Source organism: Hydra vulgaris, chromosome 01, assembly GCF_038396675.1.
Source record: "Hydra vulgaris chromosome 01, alternate assembly HydraT2T_AEP".
Taxonomy (NCBI): domain Eukaryota; kingdom Metazoa; phylum Cnidaria; class Hydrozoa; order Anthoathecata; family Hydridae; genus Hydra; species Hydra vulgaris.
Window position 1 is genome coordinate 24,365,708 of NC_088920.1, and position 24,705 is coordinate 24,390,412.

The following is a 24,705-nucleotide window of genomic DNA, read 5'->3' on the forward strand; positions in this document are numbered from 1 at the left end:
CAACAAAAAATCTATTAGTATACAATTGTGGTTAAATGCTTTTACTTAGGACTTTATTTCTTCAGAATAAACGTCACATAAACGATATCAAAAGATAATTAAAAATATTCTAAAAGATATAAGTTTTTGCGTAACGCAAAACTGCTGAACGCGTAGGCAAATCGCCTTTTGGCAAGCAAAATGCAAGCTCCATAACCCTTCTTAACAAGGCCTGATAATAGAGATAAGATGTTAAGATATTTATTTTTTTTTGTTATTCACCTCCTCAAGGCCGAGAAGGCCACTACAGATGAGGAGGCTACTTATTAGTGGTTATAATCCTCTCTCAACTAATAAATTGAGAAATAAATTGAGCGCGGTACTACCAGGGACGTGGTGGGGATCGAACTCGGAACGTGGTGGGGATCGAACTCTCGCTTATGAAGCAAGTGCTTTACCACTACACCACTACCGCATTAAGATAAGAGGTTATTGAGACTTAGATGATAATAGAAATAAAATAAGAGGTTATTGAGACTTCAATTAAATTTAAAAAAACTGTTTATGTTAAGTAAATTTTATTCTTGTTAACACTATCCAAACGTTTTGTATAACTTTTATTTTGATACCTGCAGTTTTTTTAAAAAATTTACTGAGGTTTTTATCTTCTTTCTTTTTTTTTTGTAAACTGTTGAATGTAGTAAAAATTAAATCTTATTCAAGACATTTTATTTGACTTTACATAAAGTGCTTCTTGATTTCTAAGTAATCTATAGTGTAACTAAATTATTAAGATATGTCTAGTGTTTAAAATAGATAAAACCCAATAAAATAGTAACAATAAAAGCCCAATAAACCAGTCCACTTATTTCCTCCTAAGGGTCCTGATATTATTGAAAGTAACTTCGCTGCAAACATAAATGAAAAAATTTATTTAAAGGTTAAAAACCTTTAACATTTTCTAATCAATCTTTAGATAGTAAAGTTTTTGATACAATTTTTTTGTCAATAGTTGTCAAAAGCTGCTTTTTATTAAAACAATAACTTTAGAAAACGAACACCAAAAACCACAAAAAGTTGTATTTTTTTAGACAACAATTATAAATTATAATTTTAATACGTTTATTTTATTTTTTTTTTTTTTTTTTTTACCAGAACAGTTTATTTACTTTTATTTTTAATGAAGTACTTGTCTACAAACAAAATGATATCACAGCGTTTGAAAAAAAAAGCTTTACAATAAAAAAACTTACGTGAATTTATTAATTCTTGGAAAGGATTTGCTTCTTTGATCTTCCTTTTTTCAAGTTGCTCTAAAATATTTTTTCTCCAGTCCTGCAATTCAGTTGCCATCTTGATCTTTAAAGTTTCATTTATATTATTTTTAAAGTTACATTTATATTGTATATCAAGATATACTTATTTATACTTCTTGCCTTCGTTGATTCATAACTTTTACAAATCAGAGTCCAAAAATAAAAACAATTTTGTTACATTGAAAAAATCGTTTTACTCTAACATTTTAATGTAATTCGATAATATTAGCGTAAATTTGCGAGCGAAGAATACGCGGACTTAACGTAATATCAAAAATTATGACAGCAGAGTTAATAGTGGAGACACACGTAACAAATTCACAAGACTTGCTTATTATCTGATCTTGTACAAGCATGAAAGTTGGTGGAATTATAAATGCAACCTAGACAAACACTTTAATTGTTGGTAAGTGATTGGAATAATCAAAAATCGTCTTTTTTTTTTTTAATGTTCTATATTACAATATTTATTCAAATATATACAAGAAATAAAATCACATGTAGAAAATTCGTTAAAACGAGTAAAACTTTAACAATATTTAATAAACAAAACATAGAACGCGGGCACTCGAAGAAGACCGTTTGGTCTTGTCACCAAGAACCACTAAAATTAAACGTGATAAATAAATGATTTTTAATAACTTTTAATTTAATAAAATAGATTATAAATGATATTATAATTGATAACATTATAAAACAAGTTCTTTAAGCTCTCTTTTTCTAAAAAAAAACGCAAATTAAAATTATCTTTAAAATAGACATTATCATTAAAACAGTCTTTTAGAATAAATTTGTTTCTGTTTATAATTACTCTGATTTTATTGAAACTGATATTGGTCAGATTAGCTAAAACCCCACACCACATAATGTTAAAAACAAATATAATCAAAATTCTTAATTTTAATTTATTTCTTCATTTTTGGCTTAAATTGTAGCGTGATCCGTACTAAAAAACCATAATTTTAGTAGAATTTTAAATTAAACTAAACTGGTTCGGTGTTTTGATGTTTTGTGGTAATTTGTTTGGACTTTGTGCTTTTGGTAGTTGTATAGTTTTTAGTAACTTGTTGGGTTTTCCGATTCCGGTAAATATTCCGCATAGTTCTGCGGAATATTTACCGGAATCGGAAATATTCCGCAGAACATAAAAATTGAGATTCGTCTAAGTTTTAAAAGTATATAAGTATATTTTCAGTGGAAAAAATGAGTTTTCTAAGACTTTGTTTAACAGAATCAAACTTAGGTTCTTGTGAAATGTCTTTAGTAATACTTAAAACTATATTATTCCATAAAAATGGTCCGCGAAATGAAATAAAAAATCCTGCAAAATTAGAGCGAGAAAATGGTTGTCTAATGAAATTTTCATTCCGTAAAATATATTTATTTATATCTCTTTGCAAATACAAGTCGCGGAAAGAAACGGGCGATAAGTTGTTTTTACATTTATACATAAAACAAAGAATATTAAAAACATTTAGCTCGTATATATTGAGAGCTTTCATTCCATATAAAAGAGGTATGAGCAAACTTAAACTTTATATTTATTGTAATATATATTTATTTTTGAAACCATAAATTCAATCCTTTGCAAAGTTAGCATCAGTTAAGTTGCTTGACTCGCTCGTCATTTTCTTACTTTTGATTCCATTCTCTACTCCTATAAATCTCTGCTTAATACCTGTATGAGGTAATGTTTTTATATCTGTATTTTACTCGTGCTGGTTCTTTAAATAGTTGTCTTTCTTTTCTAGACAAGGTCTAAAAACGCATTGTAAATGTATTTGGACCTGCTCTATCTGCCAAGCTTGAGCCACTCTCTCATTGCTTTAAAGCTGCATCCAGGGCCGTATTAAGGCGGAGGCTGAGGAAGCTATAGCCACAAGTCAACCACAAAAAATAGGCCCACTGAAAAAAGATAAAACAATTATAAATTATAAGCCCACTCCTAGAAAAAAATATTGACAAATAAAAAGGCCCATCTTTAAAAATGTTAAATAGGCAAAAACACCAAATTATAAACAATCGTATGTTTAAACTCACAGCCTCACATACTGATTGTTTAACTATCGAACATCTAGACGCTGTAAAAAAATGTTTATTAAATGTTTAACTATCAGAAACCTAGACAATGCAACAATATATTTTACTTCGTTGCACAATTCGTCTCGTTTCATTTTGTTTAGATCCGATTCAATAAAAAGAAAGAAAGAATTTAGTGAAGACTGTTCACTCGTTATATTATTTATACAATGATTTTCGAATATATTTGCATGTTTTTATTTATATATATATATCACTATTAGATGTTAGAATAATTTTACAGAAAAATATAATGGGCAGGATTGTAAAGTCTTGTTTTTCAAAAAGGCCTTTGTAAACTAAATTGGAAATTCAAAACAAACAAAAACGTTTAAAAGGGTGTAATAATACTTTACATGCTACCTATAAATACCAATTGGATCCTTCCCAACACAAGTTTCGATAGTTTTTACAAAAAACCTTATGTTTTATATACTCTATCTTAACCTGAAACTAAATAGGTATTTATTTAAGTATATAGGTATAATTCCTATTAAAAAAATTGACTTTTTAATCCTGCCCTAAGTTAGTATTTTAAAGAATTTAAACATTTTGTCATTTATTTTTATATAGCATTGATATTAAGGCTGATTATATAATAATGTTGATGTTATGCATTTTCGTTTCGACACATCACGATGTTGGGTAAAAGCATTCAAACTGCTTATTAATATTCGTAAATTTAATTATACATAAATGTTTCATGTCTATTACGTAAGAAATCGTCCATAAAGTACATACGCTTTTAGAGAGAGAGAGAGAGAGAGAGAGAGAGAGAGAGAGAGAGAGAGAGAGAGAGAGAGAGAGAGAGAGAGGAAGGGAGATGGTCTTCAAATAGCGCACGAAAGCGTATGGGGGGGGGGGGGAATAGGATTCAATTTAAAAGTACGTACGCACTGACTAAAAAAAAATTCCTCAGTAACAAGTTTTTCTTATTTATCACAATTAACAAGTACTTGCAAATAACCAAATGTTTTTGAATAATTAACAACTTTAAATAAAATAAAAAAACAATACCGTTTCATTGTTGTCCATAATAGGAAAGTTAACTTTCTGACTAAAGATCCTAGTTTGCAAACTTAAAAGGATGTAAGGTATAAGGGAGTCGATGGTATAGTAACCCTCTATGCACACACATGCCACCCCTATACACTGGCACTGAGTAAGGTGAACTTGTATTTCAGGCACGCCTTTTTTGAATCCGCAAAAGCAGGCTTTAGCAGTGCCGTGGCTTATGGATCGGAGGACTTCCTCCCCCCCCCCCCCCCAAAAAAAAAAAGACGTGTGATTCAAGCCCCCTTAAAATCTTAAAAATTTTTCTGCAAAGTATTGCCAAAATAAGTAGCTCCTTACGGTACTTCTATACAATTAAAAAGGTGAAAATCTGCACTTAGCATAACTGAAAAAAACTTTTTTCAGGAACAAAGTTTGGTCATGAAGGCATTATTCTCTCTCAAGACTCTCGAGAGAATAATGCCTTCATGAGCAAACACAAAATGTGAATGACTGTTTAAATGGAATTATTTAGACACGCAGTCCCAAATCTACTTATTGTAGCAGAAAAGTACTTACAATTAATGTGTATTCTGCCGTCGAGTAATTCCACGTCAAAACAACCAAGTTTTTTTTAAAATGCAAACCTATGTCCTTGGATTTTCTTTATATTTTTACCATAGTTAGTACATTATAAAATAAGATAAATCCAAAAATTTCAAGGTCTAACTCCCAACGGTTCGTGAGTAATGGTTGTTTTAATTTTGGCTACTATTATTGTTTTGGTCATTTTCCGCCATTTTTAAATTTACATTTCTCCTTATAAAACCAAGTCTTTAAACATGTGAATTCTGAAAATAAGTGACTTAGTTAATCTCAAAGTGAGGAATTTGAATATATAAATAAAAAATTCATTTTATAATTAAAAAGTACCTAAATATTAATTATAAATGTTAAAACAATGGACACCTGCCCAAGTAAAATTTTTAGGTGTGCGGTAAATTTTTTAAGCTTAAAATTTTAAATTAGATCATTGTATGTTTGAAGAACATTGTGTGAAAAAATCATTTCTGCCAAATACATAGTTTAAAAATTAAATGAAAAATGCTACAAAAAAAAGCAAATATAGTATATTTTGCTTATCGTAGTATTCAATATAAATAAAAATGATGCATACTTGAATTGATATACAATTTTTTATGACATATCCATTAAAAAATTATTGATTTACAAGTATATACTTATTAATTTTGTTAAAATCTTTTTTTGAAAGTTCGTATTTGTCTGATATTATTGTTGGTGCACTTATTAATGTTATTACATAGGTGACTGGCATCTAACGATAATCATCCCTTTTCAGCCAGTAAAACTGTTCAGACCGTGTGGATGCATAAACTTCATTTTTATATCATTATATTCTTCATCTTTTTCTTCGACGACTGCAATCCACCAAAACGAGTCATATGTACATGCGTAATATTCGTACTTCTGCATTAGTTCAAAGTTTATTAAACTTAAATTTTGGTAACTTGATTTTTTAGTTATATTAATAGATTTTGAATTTATATCGTTACTAGTTTTTTTGAATAACATAGATGTTTTCGAAACTGGTATGCAATGGTGGAATCCTCGAGTTCCTGGTATTGTTTTTTTCTTCTCAAATTGTTTATTTTGCGTAGCTCTAACATTAACCAAAGTTTCTTTTTCAATTTTAAAGAACTTTATTGTGAGCATTTTTTGAGTGCAAAATACAAACATTGCATCGATTGTTAGTATTTGATTTTTCTTTGGACGCTGCAAACTTTCTCTTGCCATTGTTCGTTTTAATGTACCGCCTATTGCATCGCAAGAAGATTTGCCATGACTGGTTGCAAAAAATATCTATTCAGCTTCCAATAAAAAATCTTCTGAGTGATAGCATAGATTTAGAAAATTTTCATACTGTCCTCCACATTCATCAGAAAAGTAATACAATTTGAAAATTAAAGGAAGGGTTCCTTGGATATAATTACATAAAATAGTCTGAATTTGATAGACAAAACAGGTATCGTGTATCGTCAGACATAAAACAAAATGATTCGTGTAGAATAATGCCATCTACTTTATAGTATAAAACAACTGGGTGAAGGGTGCATCCAGATTTACACATGATAACTTTGGATCTCATCTTGCACAACGAATTCATAATTTTCTGAAAAGTCACAAATCACTCTTTTTCATTCAATTTGAGTTTTAAATCTTTAAGAAACTTTGTTTGACATTTAGAAATATACGAGTGAGCTGTTAGTTCATCAATACACTTTACTTCTAACACTATATAAGTTTCAACAGTTTCAGTTTGTGTGACGAATTGGGTTCTGTTAGTACTTTGCCATTGATTGAGCACCTGAGGCTCCAACACTTACACACCACTTAGGACGCAGACTTACACACCACTTAGAAATTCCAAGATTAATCCCTGGATTTATAACTTTAAATTAGCTGTACAATTCTTTCAGGTTACACAATAGCAATCATTTTTGTACTTGTATTCTGTTGTTTTTTCCCTTCCCAACACTTACTTAGTCTTTTTTACCAGACATTGTTCGTGAGTATTCATCATCTTCATAAACACTTTGAACAATGGAGACAACATTAAGTGGAACACTTTTTCCAATTTGTCCAATGGGAGTGAAAGTATGCCACTCTCCTGTTTCATACGACGTGCTGTTCGAATAGCATTCACACTAACTTCAAAGTAGTTAGACGCACAGTCTCTAGACCAAGATTCAGGAGTTAAAGTGAGAATTTTTAATTTATTTTTATAGTCAGAAGCATTTATCTTTTCTTTCATCAATAGTGTCAGTTCATCCAGATCAGATACTTTATTTTGATCTGTTTTCGAATAAGACGCAGTAGAATTATATATAAAATGCGAATTACTTATTCCATGATGGGCTGCTAAATATTCACCAATCTTTTTTATTGATTTTTTATATTTTTTCATTGCAGATGCAACACGTTGATGTAAAGCAACAGAATGTAAATTAATTGGAGATTCTCCTAAAATTTCCAGGGATAAATTAATATGAGTAAATGGTTCATCTTCTTCTGTTGATATTTCATCTACTTCATTTTCACTAGGGTGTTCTACTGATAAAACTGCCTTTGACTTACAGCTAGTGCATAACTTCCACCCAGGTAAAACTCTTAATCCTAATGACTCAATGTGTCTAGCCAATATTAAAGATATTGTATATTTACCTAAAAAAAAAAAAGGATATTTAAGATACGTGTTGTATACTTTTACAGATAGTATTCATATATTTGAAATCAAATTACCTTTTATTTTTTTTATGCACTTTTTTTTATGCACATCACAACAATTGCCATTTTTCTTTTCAAAACTTTTTTGAAAGTAGTGAAAATGGTGATTAGAAATGCTGAATAGTTTTTCACAAGCATGCAACTCAGATCTCCATAAAATGTTTTGACGAGTATCAGTGTCTAGGTCATGTAGTGAAAAAATCTCTTTATTTCTAGAATATGAGGTTTTATGGCATTCTGACTTCAAAACTTTACCAATATCACATGAAATCATTTTGATAATGAATTTAAAAAGGTTATACTTGCAAATTTAAAAGTGCACAAGTATTAATTACATTATTTATGTAGGATTAATTGCAACATTTAAATTAGATGAATATGTCTGAATTCAGCAATTAAACTTTGATAATTGGGAAAGACAAGGAAATAAAAAGAAAATAAAAAAATACATTAAAAAAACTTTCATAACTTAAGAAACACTTCGATTTAGATAGGAATTATCAATTTGCCTATAGTACTATGGCAATATATATACATTTATACTACAAAAGTAAAATATTTACAAAACTATGTATTTGGCAGAAATGATTTTTTCGCACAATGTTCTTCAAACATACAATGATCTAATTTGGAATTTTAGGCCTAAAAAATTTACCGCACACCGAAAAATTTTACTGGGGCAGGTGTCCATTGCTTTAGCATTTATAATTGATATTTAGGTACTTTTTAATTATAAAATGAGTTTTTTATTTATATATTCAAATTCCTCACCTTGACTAGGTCATTATTTTAAGGTTTAGGTCATTAACTAGGTCACTTATTTTTAGAATTCATATGTTTAAAGACTTGGTTTTATAAGGAGAAAAAGTAAATTTAAAAATGGCGGAAAATGACCAAAACAATAATAGTAGCCAAAATTAAAACAACCATTACTCACGAACCGTTGGGAGTTAGACCTTGAAATTTTTGGATTTATCTTATTTTATAATGTACTAACTATGGTAAAAATATAAAGAAAATCCAAGGACATAGGGTTGCATGGCCTGGTTGTTTTGACATGGAATTACTCCATCATAAGTTTTAATGATGTATTAATTGTATTGGAAATTTTTAATTGGTTTAATACTCCACATGAAAGTTTTCTTTTGAAAAAAAATGCATTAAAGAGTGACCATAATAGAGCTTTAATTAATTGTAAATAGTCATCTAATATTTTAAAAACACAGAAAAAAGTAAAGAGGTCTAAGAATAGAGTTTATATTCAAAAAAAAAGACATTAAAGGATGCCAACCTTATAATTCTAAATCCCATTGAGAATTCTAAATTTTAAAAACTGTTTTTTCATAGAACATGTTTTTTGTTGTTTTGGTTATACCGTTTACATAATATTTTCACTAATACTTTATGAAACTTCTTGAAATTTTCGACAAGTTCATTACTAATATAGCTACAAAATGACCCTCATAGAAGAGTCTCGCTTAATCAGATTTGTACTTAATTTTGAATAAGCGAGTAAAACTGTAAAAATCGCCAATTCTTATAAAAATGACTATATTTTTGCAAGTTTGAACGTGGTAGTGGTGCAGATTGTAGCTTACATTGTTATATAACAACTATGAAAATTTCAAAGTTTAACAGTCACCCTATGATAATCGTGTAAATGGTTTAGCCCCTTTTTGAGACCAAAACCAACTTTTTTAAATAGGATAAAAAAAAAATAGTTATATTATTTTGTCTTCATTCGACCTATATTTGTAACTAACGTATTTAAAGAAAAAAAATTGTCTAATTGAATAGAAGTACCTTAAGTTTGCAAAAAGACTCTTGAACTTGCTTTTTTACTTACTAAAGAGGAGTGCCTAAAAACACGTCCGCTTAAAGCTAAGTTTTTTTTTTTGATTTGTCATCAAAACAAATTTTAAAAAATAAAAATTTTGACAGGTCTGCGATTCGACGTGGAATGACATCACTCGTCATCTTCTAAATTTCTCCAATTTCTGTCGTACAAACGTAATGGATAACCGAATTGTTTATTTATTTGATACGTTTTAGAAAACTGTTGTTATTTTTGATTCAATTCGAGTATTCGAATATTTAGTAGTTGGATGGTTTATATCTGATGTTCCTACTACGTAGTTTTTTAGTAAATCCTTTTCGTGGATTAGCATTTACGAAAGAAGATTCCCGATGGCTTACTCGGTGTTGCTATAATGACCAGAGCAAGAATCGAGGACCAGAGCAAGAATCGAGGTCCAGCCCCTCAATAGGCTATTTAGAAATTCTAAATATTCTCACCTAAAGACTGCAAAAGATCATTTCTTTAATATAAACTCGATTTACATAGCGTAATCAATGAATCAACGTTAAAAACAAGATTTTCATGCAAATATGAGATATTTTTTCAATGAAAAAAATCAGAATGTAAAAGGAACGTCTAATAAATATATACATATGTATATATACATACATATGTATATATATATACACATACATACATACTAACACACATCACACAATAAAATTTTCAATTTAAAATAATAGAAATGCGTATAGAAATATTTACGAAATTCAAGAGTATTTTGTCAGTTTATATACATTAGCGCCCCAGATTTTTATATACATATAGACTTTAAATGAATTGTAAACTTTCGCATACGATCCCTTTAAATAGAAATCATAATTTTTACTCCTTCAAAAGCAAAGTAATCATAATAAGTTACTATTTCATAACTGCTAGAAACGAAATTAAAACCCATCGAACATCTCTTTCAACGAGAACCGAAGGTTCTGTTATTTTGGTATCATGGGCTTTAATTCAAATTTAAGTTTTGGTCTAGAGTTTTTTTTGTTTAGGATAAGTTCTTGAGCTTTTTTTTCATTTTTCAAAAAGTTATATTCTAACTGTCTTTTGTCTTCTTCAAGTTCTCTCTGTCTTTCGAGCATAGCCAACCGTTCTTCGGCCTGTAAAACAAAAAAAATATTAGTTAGGGCAATTAGTAGCTTGCGTTAAAGCGAAAGTCATGAATCTCATAGTGGCAATAAAAAATAAGATGGGCTTGCTTGGCATGCAAAATACCGAGCAAATATTTGTTCAAGTGTGCATATAATTTAAAATCTATCCTAAATTATAATCTTTAAAAATGAAAGAAAAACTTTTCCTAAGAAATTATAATGCTTCTTTTTTTTTTTTTTTTTTAAATTAAAAAAAAAATTTAAATCTTTTAAAAATTGTTTATTTAAATTTTAGCAGAGCTTGAAAAATTAATCACTAAAGAGTCTTTTGCTTTCATTATATTATTATAATAATAATTTCAGATTTAGCTTGTGCTATAGAAAAAAGCTTTGCTATAGAAAAAAGTGTTGCTTCCAAGTTTTCATTGTAAATACTTGGTTTTAACTCAGGAAAATGATGCAACATTAAAACTGTGGAAGAAATGCATCTTTACATTTCAGATCATACTCTGCATTTCTGGATTATTGGCGTGCTAAACGATGTTATCATTCAGTTATTTGACAAGCACCTCATTTCACAACTAAACACTTTTATAAGTGTCTGAGAAAATCTTTTGACTAGTCCAGGTAGACCACTCAAATGTAAAAATGAAATTCCATGACTTTTTTTATAAACTAAAATTGTATAAAACTAGTTATTTAAAAAAAATGTTTTTGTTTCTTATAGTAAGAATTAAAAAGTTAAACAAATTTAAAATGAGTTCACACACAATAAAATTTAACTGTTATAGATCATATTCTAAATGGTTAACATATATACTTCACAAACCATAAATTTTTAAATCAAAATGCAGATGGTAAAAATAGTTTAAATATTATTAAATTTTTGCAACGAAAGTGGTTTTATTTTCAAATGAATAAAAACATTTAAAACATAAGACTAGTATTTTAATTAAAATAGTTATTAATAATTATTAATATTATTAAATTTCAAAATATTATTAAACTCACTAATTTCCTCTCTGAATCACGAACTTTTTCATATGCATTTTCCACTTCTTTTTTTAATCTTTCGATTTCTGCTTTCAATTGTTCCTTAAAAATATGCCTTTAAGACTTTAAAAACAGTGCATTTAAAAAATAAAACATTTATAGAATGAACATGAAAAAAATCTATATGCAATAACAAAGATATATTTTAAGACAAAAAAACAAAATTATTAAAGTGAAATAACTAATAATTAAAAATTCACCAACCGAGACACTAACTAATATAATAAATTAAATAATAAATATAAATTTAAGCCAACAAATTTTGGTAAAATTTTTGTTATTTACATTACAACTAAAACACAAAAAATTACATACAAATTGCAATCAGTAAAAAAAATAAAACAAGGAAAACCATATAATTTGAAAATTTTAAATACTCATATTTTGTGGATACTAACAATAGAGCAACAACAGTTTTCATTTTTTCTCTTGTTAATTGGAATCAAAATATTGTAAGCAAAAAAGGTTATTTTTTTTATTCCTAAAAGGTTTTATAAAAAAAGGTTTCATGATGTTTAAAAACAATTTTGATACAAAATAACCTGGTAAGACAATCCTTACTTTTGTAATAATTATTTGTCCGCCAAATCAGACAAAACTTATTTTAAAATTAACATGTGCACTTTTTGAAACACGAGTATCACAAGAAATGCTTGTCTATCAAGTTTGTTTATTTGTATTTTTGAAGTTATTCTTTTTTTCTCTTTTGAAGTTGATTAAAGTAGTAACGAGTCTCTATTTTTTACTAAAATTTTGGACATCTGTTTTATACAAATAATATTTTAACATAATGGTTGTTAAAGTCTTATGAATATTTTTGCTGCAGTAAATCTATTTTCAACAAAAATTTTCGCACTCTGGTAAATTTGAGTTGGGTCACACCTTGAATAGCTTTTTTTGTTTTTAATTCTTTAAGTGAAGGGTATTCTTACAAAAAAAAAAATGTTTAGTCTGATTTGTGATGGGGAAAGTGATCCAAAATTTTAAGACCTATTTTATTAGAAAATATACCAAGTAATGTGGAAAAAAGTTATTCTTAACTGACTACAAAGCACATATGTAACAATAAATTAGAACAGATAAAATGATATGCTAGAAGAGATATGTTAATTTTAACATCTCTGTTATTGAAATCAAGAATTTTCTTCAAATCCTAATTTCTTTTGGGAACTGCTTTGTGATATTGGAAAGGAACTACTAGAGCAATTAACTAGACTTTCTAATTTGTTTTTAATTTCAAAAAACATAAGATAATTTTTTACAACTAGAAGGCTGATGAAATTAATTTCAGATCTTATTGCTACAGCACTGTCCGTTGATAATAGAACAGATAATGCTTTAGAAGTATTGATACCTCAAAAAGATAAATTAGAGAAAGTTATAAAGATAACTGTAATTTGGAATCAGAGATATGTCTGCTAAAAATGCAAAAGAAGCCACCCTTTTACTTTTAAAACAATTAAATAACAACTTTTCATAGAAAAACATAAAACTAAGTTTTAACCTAAAACAAAAGAAAAACAACTATAGAACTTATTTCAATATTGAAACAATGAAATTCATTTAATAGAGAACTCAGGCCCAATCAGACTATTTTTCATGGTGATTCTTGAGCAATCTTTCTACAATTCCATGAAAATATGATTAAAATGGCATTGACGATAATTCCTTAATCAAAAATCATTCTTACAACAGTTTGACAATAGTTTTTTAATATAATCATCGAAAATAACACAATAGGAAAATATGAGTACTAAGTATATAAAAAAGAGGCAATCACTAATATTTAGATTAAATATCTGAATACTTAAACTGCTATATTTAAATGATTTCTCTGCAGAGCTTACTCCATATTTAGTAAACCTTATTAGCAAAACGAAATAAATTTTTCTAACTGACATGTTTATTGAAAATGGGTACAGTGAAAAGCAATTGAAGAGTATTACACACCAATTTAACAAAACAAACCAAAACAAAAAAGACCAAAAACACAATTCCATCAGAATGCAATAAATTTCCTGTTGTGTCTTTACCATGGCTACCAGGCCTTTTACCGAGACTTCAAAAAATATTCCAAAAAGCAGGATACAAAGCAGTATTTAAATCAAACCCAAATATAAGATATTTATTAACATCAAAAAACAAATCTAAACTACCTCGTAACAGCCAACCTGGAACCTATATAATGGCCAATCAATCACTGATCTCAATAGTAGCAATTTTATATAAACTATAACAGTTAACAATTATTATAATATTTAATAAGTTAACTATGCTGGTATCTATAATCCAGCAAAATTTCTAAATGTTTTTAAAATAAATACAAGATGGAGCAATTCCGCGACCGTCACAGCGTGACACCCGTCATTTTTTTTGTCTTAAGCCTTTAATATATTAATATCAAAATAGATATAAGAAGAATTTTTCTGGTTTTGTTGGTGCTTATGTAAATAACTCATCAATTTTAAATTTTTAAATTTTATTCATAATATCTTCCATAGAAACAAAATAGACATTGAAATTAGTCTCATTTTTAACAGCTTCATGAAAAGTTATGGCATCAGTTATTATATGTTTTCTCTGGATTATTTTTTGCGTTGCTATTCTTTTAACGGTCCCACCAATAGCATGTACCAATCCTTTCCCATGTGAAGCAGCAAAAAAGTTCCAGAACTATTTTGAATCATGCTGCTCTTCCAACCAGGGCATTTCTGATGCAATAAAACGATATTTAAATTGATTACTTGGCTCGTCTGTCTAAATCTGTAGTATTTTAACACTTGATTCAATATGGTTAGATAATAAATTATGAACAAATACAAGAATAAATTTTTTTGAATGGCTTAAATCATCTGAAGCTATGACAGATGACGAGAATGAATTTTGGTACTAAAATACAGCAGTAAACACAGTAACTTGCCTCTTGTACCAATGTGCTGACTGCACTTCATCTTGCCACAAAGTTGAAAAATTTTCAGCAAAATTCATTTGAAGGACGGCTGTGTCTGGTTTACTTTGAGGTTGGATCTTATGATCACGATGTCTTTGATTGTTTCTGTTTAATAAAATAATGCCAAAGAAATGAAGGTAAAGATTTTGAAAAGGTGCTGTAAAGATCATCAACTCTTCACTTTTTTTTAATCTTTCTAATATATTCTTTTCCATTACCATCTGCAACTTTTTCCCATTGGTACCATGTAATGCATTTATTCTTGTCAATTTCATTCAAAACATATAGATTATGAAACTTTGCAGCATGTAGTACACATATTATTATAACAAATGTCTTTTTCCCTATCATATACAATGCTAAGAGGAAATTCATGTGAATACAATAAAAAATTTGAATCAAACTTGTGCAGGGCTTCAAGGATAAGAATTATATTTTGATGTCGTTGACAACAACAAACATTTCTTGACATTGAACTAGACAAAAGAACATGTGATGGGCGTAAACTTACAAACTTTGATTTTCCAACTGATTCTTCAGGATAATCACCTTTAAAAACAGCATAAGCTTCAATAACATTCACATACAAATGATGTTTTTGCAGTTTTTTCTTGTACTTTAATCTCACCACAATGGTGTCTCTTTTACCGGGTGCTTGACGGGATATATCATCATGCTGGTAAAAATCAAGAACCAATTTTACAGTTAAAGCATCTAATGCATTTTCACTAAGCATTTTTTCTGTACTAGGGGTTTCATTCATTTTTGTTAAAAGTTTTTGTGCAACTTTTGCCGTCTTTCTGGGTGATTTTGGTAGTGCTGATTCGGCTCTCTTAACAGCTTTTCCAAGAGTGCTTGCAGATTTGTAAGAGGGTGATGTAACAGCTACAGATTTTGGTTCTGCTATTTTTTGTCTGCTCTTTCTCTTTCAATGCCTTTCTTTTTCTCGTTGAGCCTCAAATTTAGCAAGTTGTCTTTCTTTTTTGAATCTTTTTCTTTTAATACTTTTTCGCCAAATTTTTCTAACAGCTTTTCACGATATTTCCTTTGACGTTCAGCATGAGTAGGAGACACATTAAACCCTTGAAAGATTAAAAAAAGCAACACAAAAGTTATGGAGATGGGCGTATTACATCCAAGGCTCAATGGAGTTGCAACTATCTTTTACAGAGAGGCTCTATATATCCCAAAACAGAGCCTCAAGGATAACTGAGCAAATGTTGCCTTTCCAAAAAATACCTATATTTTGTAGTTTTTGTAGAAAACGCAAAAAAAGTTAACTGCACAATAATCTGCCCGATTAAAGTTGATAAAAACTATATTGTGGTTTCAGTTAAGCAGTTTTGAATATTGTTTTAAATTTTGTTAAAAAATTGTCACACCGTGACGTCACAGCGTGACATAAAATGATTCTAAAAATAACTTGAGCAAATTATTTTTTTAAACATGTTAGTATTTATTTAGATGTACTAGATAGAGTTCTCGTTGCGCTGGAATTTTGAAATCCTAAATTTTATTGGTTGTCTTAGAAAAAAAATTATTGGTACCCTAAATGTCACAGCGTGACAATAGTGGTAATAACATTTGATTAAAATAAATGGTTTTCTTAATTCGTCTGGCAATAAGTATGTTTTTATCATAATTAGCAATGATTAGTGCAGCTAAAAACCTGATTGCGATGAGCAAGACAGTTTTTGAATTTTTTATAGGTTCAATTGAACTTCGGCGATTAAAAACGATTTAAATTATCGCAAAAACGCCTATTTTTACTTTCTGTTTCAGCCCATATAATTTTTTATGATAGCAGCATACTATAACAAACTATATATTTTCTGAAAGAAGAAAAGTAGAGCTTTCTACTGATATATAGTATTATGTATATTGGTATCGTTTAATTTTTTCATTTTTTGTGAGACGGTCGTGGAATTGCTCAGATGTCATATTTCAAAATATTTATATATATATATATATATATATATATATATATATATATATATATATATATATATATATATATATCGAGCACTGAAAAATTTTTGTTTATGCAAAACCTGTCTTTTGTTTTCAAGGGGCAAATTAACTAAAATTTGTTAGCAAAAAAGTTTTAAAAACCAAAACAATAAACTTATGACAATAAAAGCAAAAAATACTATAGTCACTGTATTATAAAGTAGTAACACTGCAAAAAATGATTTAAATAAGTAATCCAAAATTGAAGGGATACTTAAATAATATTAAAACTTAAGGAATTTTTACAAATACATACTTTATAAACAGTTAAGCATTTCTAAACCGTTACTATTTTGAAGACCAGATATTTTTCCAGATATCGTGACTTGCGATCGCTTAATTCAACTCTTATATATATATATAATATTAAATATTACCTGAAGGCGTAACATTATATACTAGCTAAAAGCAATAGCAGTAACTTTTAAAAATCTTCATACAAAAAAGTAAATTTTTATTGTATTTTTTTATTATTTTAAATGGTTTGCACATTTGTTTTTTTCCCTTTATATTTGTTTCATAAAAAAGTAAATAAAAAAATAGTAAAAAATATATTAGATTGCAGGAATTATTAATAGATACCATTGAGAAAAATATAAAGATGAAAAAGTACAAACAATTTCTTGAGGCAAAACTGACATAATAAACAATCAATTTATTTTTATTGTTTTTTAACAACAAAATTTTAAAAAATCTCCTATTTACTCAGCACAGAGAGTGATTAAAAACATAACTTTTTTTTGACATGACCAAGAGTCATGTCAAATAATGCACAACTAGCAGTTTATCAAAATAAATGAATCAATTACTAAACCAGGGCTTGTGATGAAGAAAATCGTCAAGCGTGTTATATCGCGCTCGTAAAAATAGAATATGTTTTCATCGGGAGTGATTCTGTGCGCTCGAGATAACGTCGGCGAGCGCGATCATGAAAATTGCTAAAGGCGATACTCATAAAAAGCTTTTTCTTTTTTATATCTTTTTTTATTTGTTACATAATTCTTTCGTCAAAAAATGTTTGAATTAGTATCACACTTATGAAACTACTTCAACGAAAGAAACTTTTATACTTCCAAACTTCTTCTATATTGTCAGATTGTTTGATGTTAAAAAAAAATAATATCAAACAAAAACGCAACTTCTTATTGCTTTAGTATTGAAGTATAATTTAGAGACTTAGTTTTGCTTCGTTGTTTTGATATATGTATTTTAAAATGTTACTTTGTAAACTTAATTAACGGTTAATGATTTTTATATTTTTTGATATTTTTTATTCAAATTAATTATTTAATTTTTTTCTAAAATTTCTTTTTTAAATTACGTTTTTTTATCTTAAAAATATAACACAAGAATAATTTGAAATAATAATAAATAAGAATAATAACTTTTCATTTAATAAAAATTGACATCATTACTTAGTTTTCTTTTCGAATGTCCTTAATTGCGAACATTCTAAACAACAGAATCGTTTTAAAGTTGAGTTAAAATAAATAATAGTTAATAAAAAATCTATACTATGAACAAAAACTAATTTTAAAAATTACTCTATTATTAATATTTATTTTTATTATAAACGATGTGTGGAATATTACAAACAATAAATCAAATAAATTTTACTTGATATTTTCACAAGATTAAAAATACTCCGCAGTTTTAATTTTCTTATTAATGGTTTTCTAATTTTCTATTTTTATTTTATTTGCGCATTTTTGTATTCGCATCGTGTTTCCACGTGCACATTCCATTATTGAAATTAGTGACGATTAACGACTTTAAACTGCTCATTCATTACGTTAGTTCAAAAGAGAACGACGTTGTGCTTTTTATATTATATACCAGTTGTGCTTTTTATATTATATACTAGTTGTTTGATAACAGAATATCTTTAATAAAAAATCTTTTTTAAATATTTTATGAAAATAAATAAATAATCTTGAACTATTGGACGAGCGTTATTTTATACGCTCGTTATAAGCTGAACAAACGTTGTTTATTGCGCCTAGAACGTTTGAAAATACCATTAACGGGCGCGTTTTACGAGCGGAGCGCGATCGTGCTCGCTTCATCACAAGCCCTGCTAAACCTACTTGTTTTTCAACAAATAATATAAAGAATAACTTTGAACATCATTGGGTTAATATTACTAATTATAAAATTGTTGAGAAAGTTGGTAAACAAGTCAGAGAAAATTTACAAGCTACCAAATACATAATCAACAAATTTTCTAAGATTAATTTTTACCTCTTTTCCTTTAAATTGCTCAGCAATCTCTTTAGTTCTTCGTTCATACTCTCCTTCAAGATGATGTTCAACATGTTTTTTTGCTTCTTCTACTTTACGCATAACTTCTTCATCAACATCTATTTTGCGTTTTGCTAGCTCTTCCTCTACTCGTTTCATCACAATATCTTCAATGCGCCTCTGAGTTTCTTCTTCAATAAATTTATTTTGCATTTCAGTAGCACGACTTAAGTCAAATGATAAAAAAGTATAAAAGAATTATATTAAATTAAAAAAATTATATATATTAATAAAAATAATACAAACAATATAAAATGCATGACTAATGAGTTAATAGAAAACAAAATATGGACTGCAAAAATTAGGCTGGAATTTTAGTGTCAGAAAATTAATAAATTATAAATTCTTTTTTAACTAATTATATAACATACATTTTTCGTTGCCTTTCCATTTCTTCTGTCCTAACACCAGGTTCCACTCTTGTGTCATCATCTTCTTCTAATTTATCTCTTCGCTGTTTTGATCTTCCAAATTTATCTACACTTGGTGATCTGGTACGAGACCGACTTTTAGAGTATCTCCATTTCTTTCTACCTGGTGAGCGACTTCGATGGCGACTTCTTTTGTGGCGCTCTTTTTCTCGTTCTCTATCCTTTATTTTTAAAAAGTTTTATATCAAATAGAATAAATTTCTAAATACATCAGAACCATACTTAATAAAAAGTCGAAAAAGAGTTCATGATATACATCATACATACAGTCACAATCAAAATTCGGAATAGCGTATAAAAAAAAAACACGACTTTCATTAATTTATTTATTTTATCAAAATATGTTAGTAATCATGATAATTGACAAAAAGAATAACTATAGACCATTAGTAAAATTATCAATTTAAAACCTAATGCATGGTGACCTTAAGCTTTTAAACAACCAGCTAAATGGTTAGGAATGGAGTGGATAAGCTTTCTTAAATATTCAGAAAACATAAGTTGAGTATATAATAAGATTCAACTTATGTTTTCAGCCTAATTTTTTCTCATAGAACATCAGAAAATGAGGGTCCCAATTTCTGGATTTTATTTTTAAGACAATTACAGCAATTTTTAATAATTGTGTGGTTGGGTGAATTACAAGACTAGTGACCAATGACCTCAATCTCATTTTTCCATAACCAACTGCTTACAAGCTTGGTCTGTTGAAATGATGCCCCAAATGCAGAAATTTGGGGGTATTAGTGATGTTTGAGAAAATTTTAAGTTTTCTTGAAGTATTATAAGGTAAATGTGGCTATTTATTGTAGTGTTAGAATGCAAATTGCATAAGTCACCATGTTTGATTAGGCTAATGGCACATCATATAATGATTTTGGAGCAATATTTTTTAGTCATAAACAAATATTGGGCGTTGTATTGTTGGCAAGGCAGGTGTTTAACGCTTGTAGAAAAACAACTAAATTGTTCAATTAATAATTTGTCGCTAAATATTACATCCACCCATTTTTTTACCAACCAGTCCTAGTATTTCAGACAAAAGGCCTTACAAATTCTATTAATTTTTTGAGAAAGGCAAGGTTTTTTTTGCTGGAATATGGCTCTTTAAATGAAATTGCTTGCAGAAACCTCTTCTAACTGTCACAATCATTGGCGCAAACCAGCAGGTGTACTTAAAGATGAAATTTCAGAAGCACTGGAAAATGGATTTTTCCATAAAGATAAATGCGCAAAAGTAGCCATCTTTGGTTGACCAGTTCGAGTTTTGCTTTTTAAATAACCAGTTTCATATTGTTTCAATATTTTTATGATGCAGTTATGTGTAACAATAGGAGTCGATCCTCTTTCGTAGAAAATACTTATCTGAGCATGTTTTTCTGTTGTTAATTCATTAGTTTTTCCCATAAATAATAACTCATTTTTTTTGTTAAATAACAAATAATTACTAAAACAAACTTAGTGGTTTAAAAACAAATTACTTACGCATATAAATTTAGTTAATACTCATAATTTTGAATGTGAAAAATAAATTTTTCGCAAATTAAAGTTTTTCTTTAAATTTTTTATATTTTTCACAAATTTTAAAAATGTTCTGAACTTTTAATTGTGACTATATATAAGTATATATACATACATACATATATATATTTATATATAGTCAAAATTAGGCTTTTTTTTTTTGCGAAAAAAACAATATTTGCCATAAAAAAAGAAAAAGTTCCTAATTTTTGAATTTGGGTGGCACCCAAATACAATCGGCGCTGTCAAAATTAAACTCGCTTGAATAAATTATCAAGTCTGGAGATTGCAGCATATAGTATGCTGACTTTTTGGCCTACAACAAAACAGAAAAGACGAGCTTCGACTAAAATAAAAAGGTTAGTTTTTCTTGGCATGCGTTGATTCTTTTATTTTATTCAAAAAAAATTTAGCCCAAACATTTTTTATCATTCTCTTTGATATGAACACAACATGTCTCAGAGTTTTGGGACACAACATGAACACAACATGTCTCAGAGTTTTGGAATCCCTTTTATTAAGATAATAATAAAATAAGAACTTCTATTATTCATGAAAAAATAATTTTTACTACAGGAAAATGAATAAGTGAAGCAAAAAATTAATAGAGATAGTTTATGTTTGTCAACAAAGCATATCATAAACAATAGAACTACTTTAAAAATTTAAATGATTTTATAAAATTTTAGTATACGGTTTTTCTAAATTACATCCTGATTATTTGTCAAAACTACAACTTTTTTTAACCAGTCGATAATGACCAACAAGAACTTATTTTAGGAGGTCAAGATATTCATTTCAAACGGTTGCTGACCATTGACTGGTCCTTATTTTTCATGCTGTATGAATATATATGTATGTATGTATGTATGTATGTATATATATATATATATATATATATATATATACACACACGCACACACACACAAGATATCTTGATTAGGATAACAAAATACTGCTTTTAGAATTATAACATAGTAAAGTCATCAATTCTATCTAAAGTTAATAATTTATTTTTCAAACATTATTTACATACTTAAGATTATTATGTTATCAAATTTTAAAAAAATTTTATTTATCTATTTCATAATCCAACACCTTTTATTTACATTTTTACTGCAACTTAACTATTTTTAAAATGAGAATGTTTAAAGCTTATAAAGTTGAAATTAGGTAGACATTTGAAATACATATACAGGAAATGTTCTAAATAGTTTTTGACAGCATTGAATGTTTTGGGCACTAAACATCGAATGCTGTCTCACACCCTAACTTCAATATAAACTTCTTATAAAAAAAAAAGAGTTTTATCAAGATTATATATAAAGGAATACTTTTTACAGTAAAGCACTTTTTAATTTTAAATACTATAAGAATATATTGGTAACTCACAGAATGTCTAAGAGTTGCCAACAGATACTATATATCACATATAGTATATGTTAATGAGACTTATATTTATGCATCAATAATTATAAAGATATATCACCTTATTTTTTCTTCTTTTAGGAGAAGCACTGCGACTTCGAGAGCGTGAAGCTGACCTGCTTCGAGGCATGATCCAGTAAATCTAACCTAAAAATTTTTTTTTTAAAATGACTAATAATTAAAATCAGAACTATAACCACAAACAACTCTTGAACATCAAAGAGCAGAATGTGTTTTGGAAGATTTGTTCTATATATTTGAAAATTATATCATTTTAATACCGATCTGGTATAAAGTCTCAATAAAAACTTCTTTTATTTAAATTTATATTAAAATGTGCATACATGATTAAAGCTGACAAAAGAAAACCAACTCGATTAGAAATTTTATATCTCCCCTTGAAATATCATTTCGTACATGTGATATAGACTGTTACATAAAAATAAGTTATTGTAATTTTGAGACCATTTAAAAAATCAAAATGACCATTTATAATGAAACTATTTTTAGAAATACTTACTACTAAAAACTTACCTATCAACGATTTCTCTTAAAATCTTAAGGTCAACCTAATCTTCATTGATGATAATGTTTTCATTCAGCAATAAGCAGAGCTGGTTGTATTTTCTTGATTGACATAGAGTCAACAAGAAATTTAACTACCTACCTACCGACTTGTACAACCCCGAAAAAAAACAATTAGTATTTCGAAAAAACATTTTTCTTTAGACTTCTAAATTGATCATCGTAAGACACCTACTATGTCAAGAACTATCAAAGCCCGCCTAATTTGGATGGCACGTTCGCAATAGCAGTATTATTATAGCTATTCAAAAACTTGATGTTTTAAAAAATCTAAAAATACACTTTTTTCTTTGCTCAATAAATGTTTCCCTATCAATTGAAATGTTTTACACTAAATAATGCTTAGGTCCGAAACTAATTTTATTTTACAGGATAAACGCGCAATGGCAACAATTCTCTCAAGGGTGCTAGAATCCCTATTATTAAAATTGAATTATGAAAACAACAAGACTTTAAAATAACATATATCATATACAAAGTAACACAAACAACGAAAGTTGAACTTTTAAACTATTTGCAAGAATTTATAACGCCAATAGCTACGAGGGTCCACAATGCTTTAGATGCATCAGGGGTCTAGGTCTAGTATATGTTTATCCAAATTAGATATTAGTTACCAGGATTTAATTTTAGATTACGTCACGCTATTTTTAACTCAAGGATTTAAATGGGTGACAGTAATAATGTCGAAAAATGAATTTCGGAATAGTGTCGAATATAATAAAAAGGCCTAACGTCTCAAAAAAAAAGGAATAGTGTCGCAAATGAATTTATGAATAGTGTCGAAAATAAAAAAAAAGGAATAGTGTTGCAAAAGAATTTTATGAGTTGTGTCGAAAACAAAAAAAGGAATCATGTTGCAAATACTTTGATATATATAATAAAATATAATATAATAAAATAGGTATAAAAAGAAATAATGTCGCAAACAGTAAAATCGAAATAGTGTCGAAAACGAAAAAAAGGGGTAGTGTCGCAAATAATAAAAGGAATAGTATCGCAAATAGTAAAGTCTGAATAGTGTCGAAAACATAAAAAAGGAATAGTGTCGCAAATAGTGAAAACGGAATAGTGTCGCAAATAGTAAAAACGGAATAGTGTCGCGAATAGTAAAAACGGAATAGCGTAGCAAATAGTAAAAACGGAATAGTTGGAGAAAATTAGCGACAAATAGGGTCAAACCCAGACAAAAATAGTATAATGCTGAAACTTGGCACAGTCTTTGGGTGGGCGTAAAAAAAAACCCATTTGATTGCGCTACAGTAATATCCCTTTTCGGGCAATTTTAAGTGCAAATAAGGGTCCATTTTGACACCTTTAAAATCTTATAAACTTTATACGGTTGGAACTAGGACTTAGAAGAAGCAATTAATTGAAAAATCATTCACGTTTAACGGATGACGCGGAAGTTATCGGACAAATCCTAATTTCATTATTTGAGCATAATAATTAGTTTTTGTGGTTTTATGCGTAGGCATAAACGTTCTATAAAATATAAACTTTATTATTTGAAACACAATTATTGGTGCCCTGGTGCTTTCTATCAGAAAACGTCCGACATCCTGGACTAGAGAAAAGAAAGCCGAATTAACGAGACTTGTCAACAATCGAAAAGGGGTCAGTCAGAGAAAAATAGGTTTTAAATTCGGTGTAAATCAATCGACAATTGGTCGTCAGTTAAAAAAAATGAATATTAAATATAGAAAACGTAAAAAGACTCCAAAATACTCTATAGAACAACAAATAAAGGCAAAGAAAAGAAGCAGGAAACTAGTTAACCAAATCTATAACACAAAATCGC

At 28.3% G+C, this 24,705-nt stretch overlaps 2 protein-coding genes across 11 annotated transcripts in view; both read right to left on the reverse strand.

The window, feature by feature from the left end:
* The window catches only part of LOC101237520 (autophagy-related protein 16-1), a 65,769-nt gene extending 64,224 nt beyond the window's left edge, over positions 1–1,545 (reverse strand). For 6 of the 8 annotated variants that reach the window (XM_065787730.1, XM_065787726.1, XM_065787728.1 and 3 more), the window contains exon 1: positions 1,233–1,543. In XM_065787730.1, coding sequence (XP_065643802.1) covers positions 1,233–1,332 — 100 coding nt within the window. In that variant the 5' untranslated portion in view covers positions 1,333–1,543. Of the gene's footprint in view, positions 1–1,232 lie in introns of all 8 variants that reach the window. The other 2 variants (XM_065787727.1, XM_065787731.1) reach the window with 2 other exon arrangements.
* An 8,672-nt stretch (positions 1,546–10,217) lies between these two features.
* On the reverse strand, positions 10,218–23,484 carry LOC100206964 (arginine and glutamate-rich protein 1). 3 transcript variants are annotated; one of them, XM_065787735.1, is made up of 7 exons: positions 22,854–23,484; positions 22,664–22,748; positions 22,381–22,466; positions 19,311–19,531; positions 18,880–19,105; positions 11,637–11,720; positions 10,218–10,634 (listed from the first exon to the last, which is right to left on the reverse strand). In XM_065787735.1, the coding sequence occupies exons 3-7, from the start codon at positions 22,447–22,449 to the stop codon at positions 10,464–10,466; spliced, it is 771 nt and encodes a 256-aa protein (XP_065643807.1). In that variant the 5' UTR covers positions 22,450–22,466; positions 22,664–22,748; positions 22,854–23,484; the 3' UTR covers positions 10,218–10,463. The 3 variants fall into 3 exon arrangements, with proteins under 3 accessions (XP_065643807.1, XP_065643808.1, XP_065643806.1); XM_065787736.1 differs by lacking the exon at positions 22,664–22,748 and having other exon boundaries at positions 22,854–23,474; XM_065787734.1 differs by having other exon boundaries at positions 22,664–22,854.
* Positions 23,485–24,705: the final 1,221 nt, after the last annotated feature.

Bases quoted from the DNA above. Each gene is read 5' to 3' on its own strand.
- LOC100206964 (XM_065787735.1), bottom strand. From the start codon at position 22,449: ATGCCTCGAAGCAGGTCAGCTTCACGCTCTCGAAGTCGCAGTGCTTCT. The intron at 19,532-22,380 runs GTGATATATCTT...TTAAAAATAAAG, and splicing joins CTAAAAGAAGAAAAAATAAG to GATAGAGAACGAGAAAAAGA. The intron at 10,635-11,636 runs GTGAGTTTAATA...TTTGTTTTACAG, and splicing joins GTGATTCAGAGAGGAAATTA to GCCGAAGAACGGTTGGCTAT.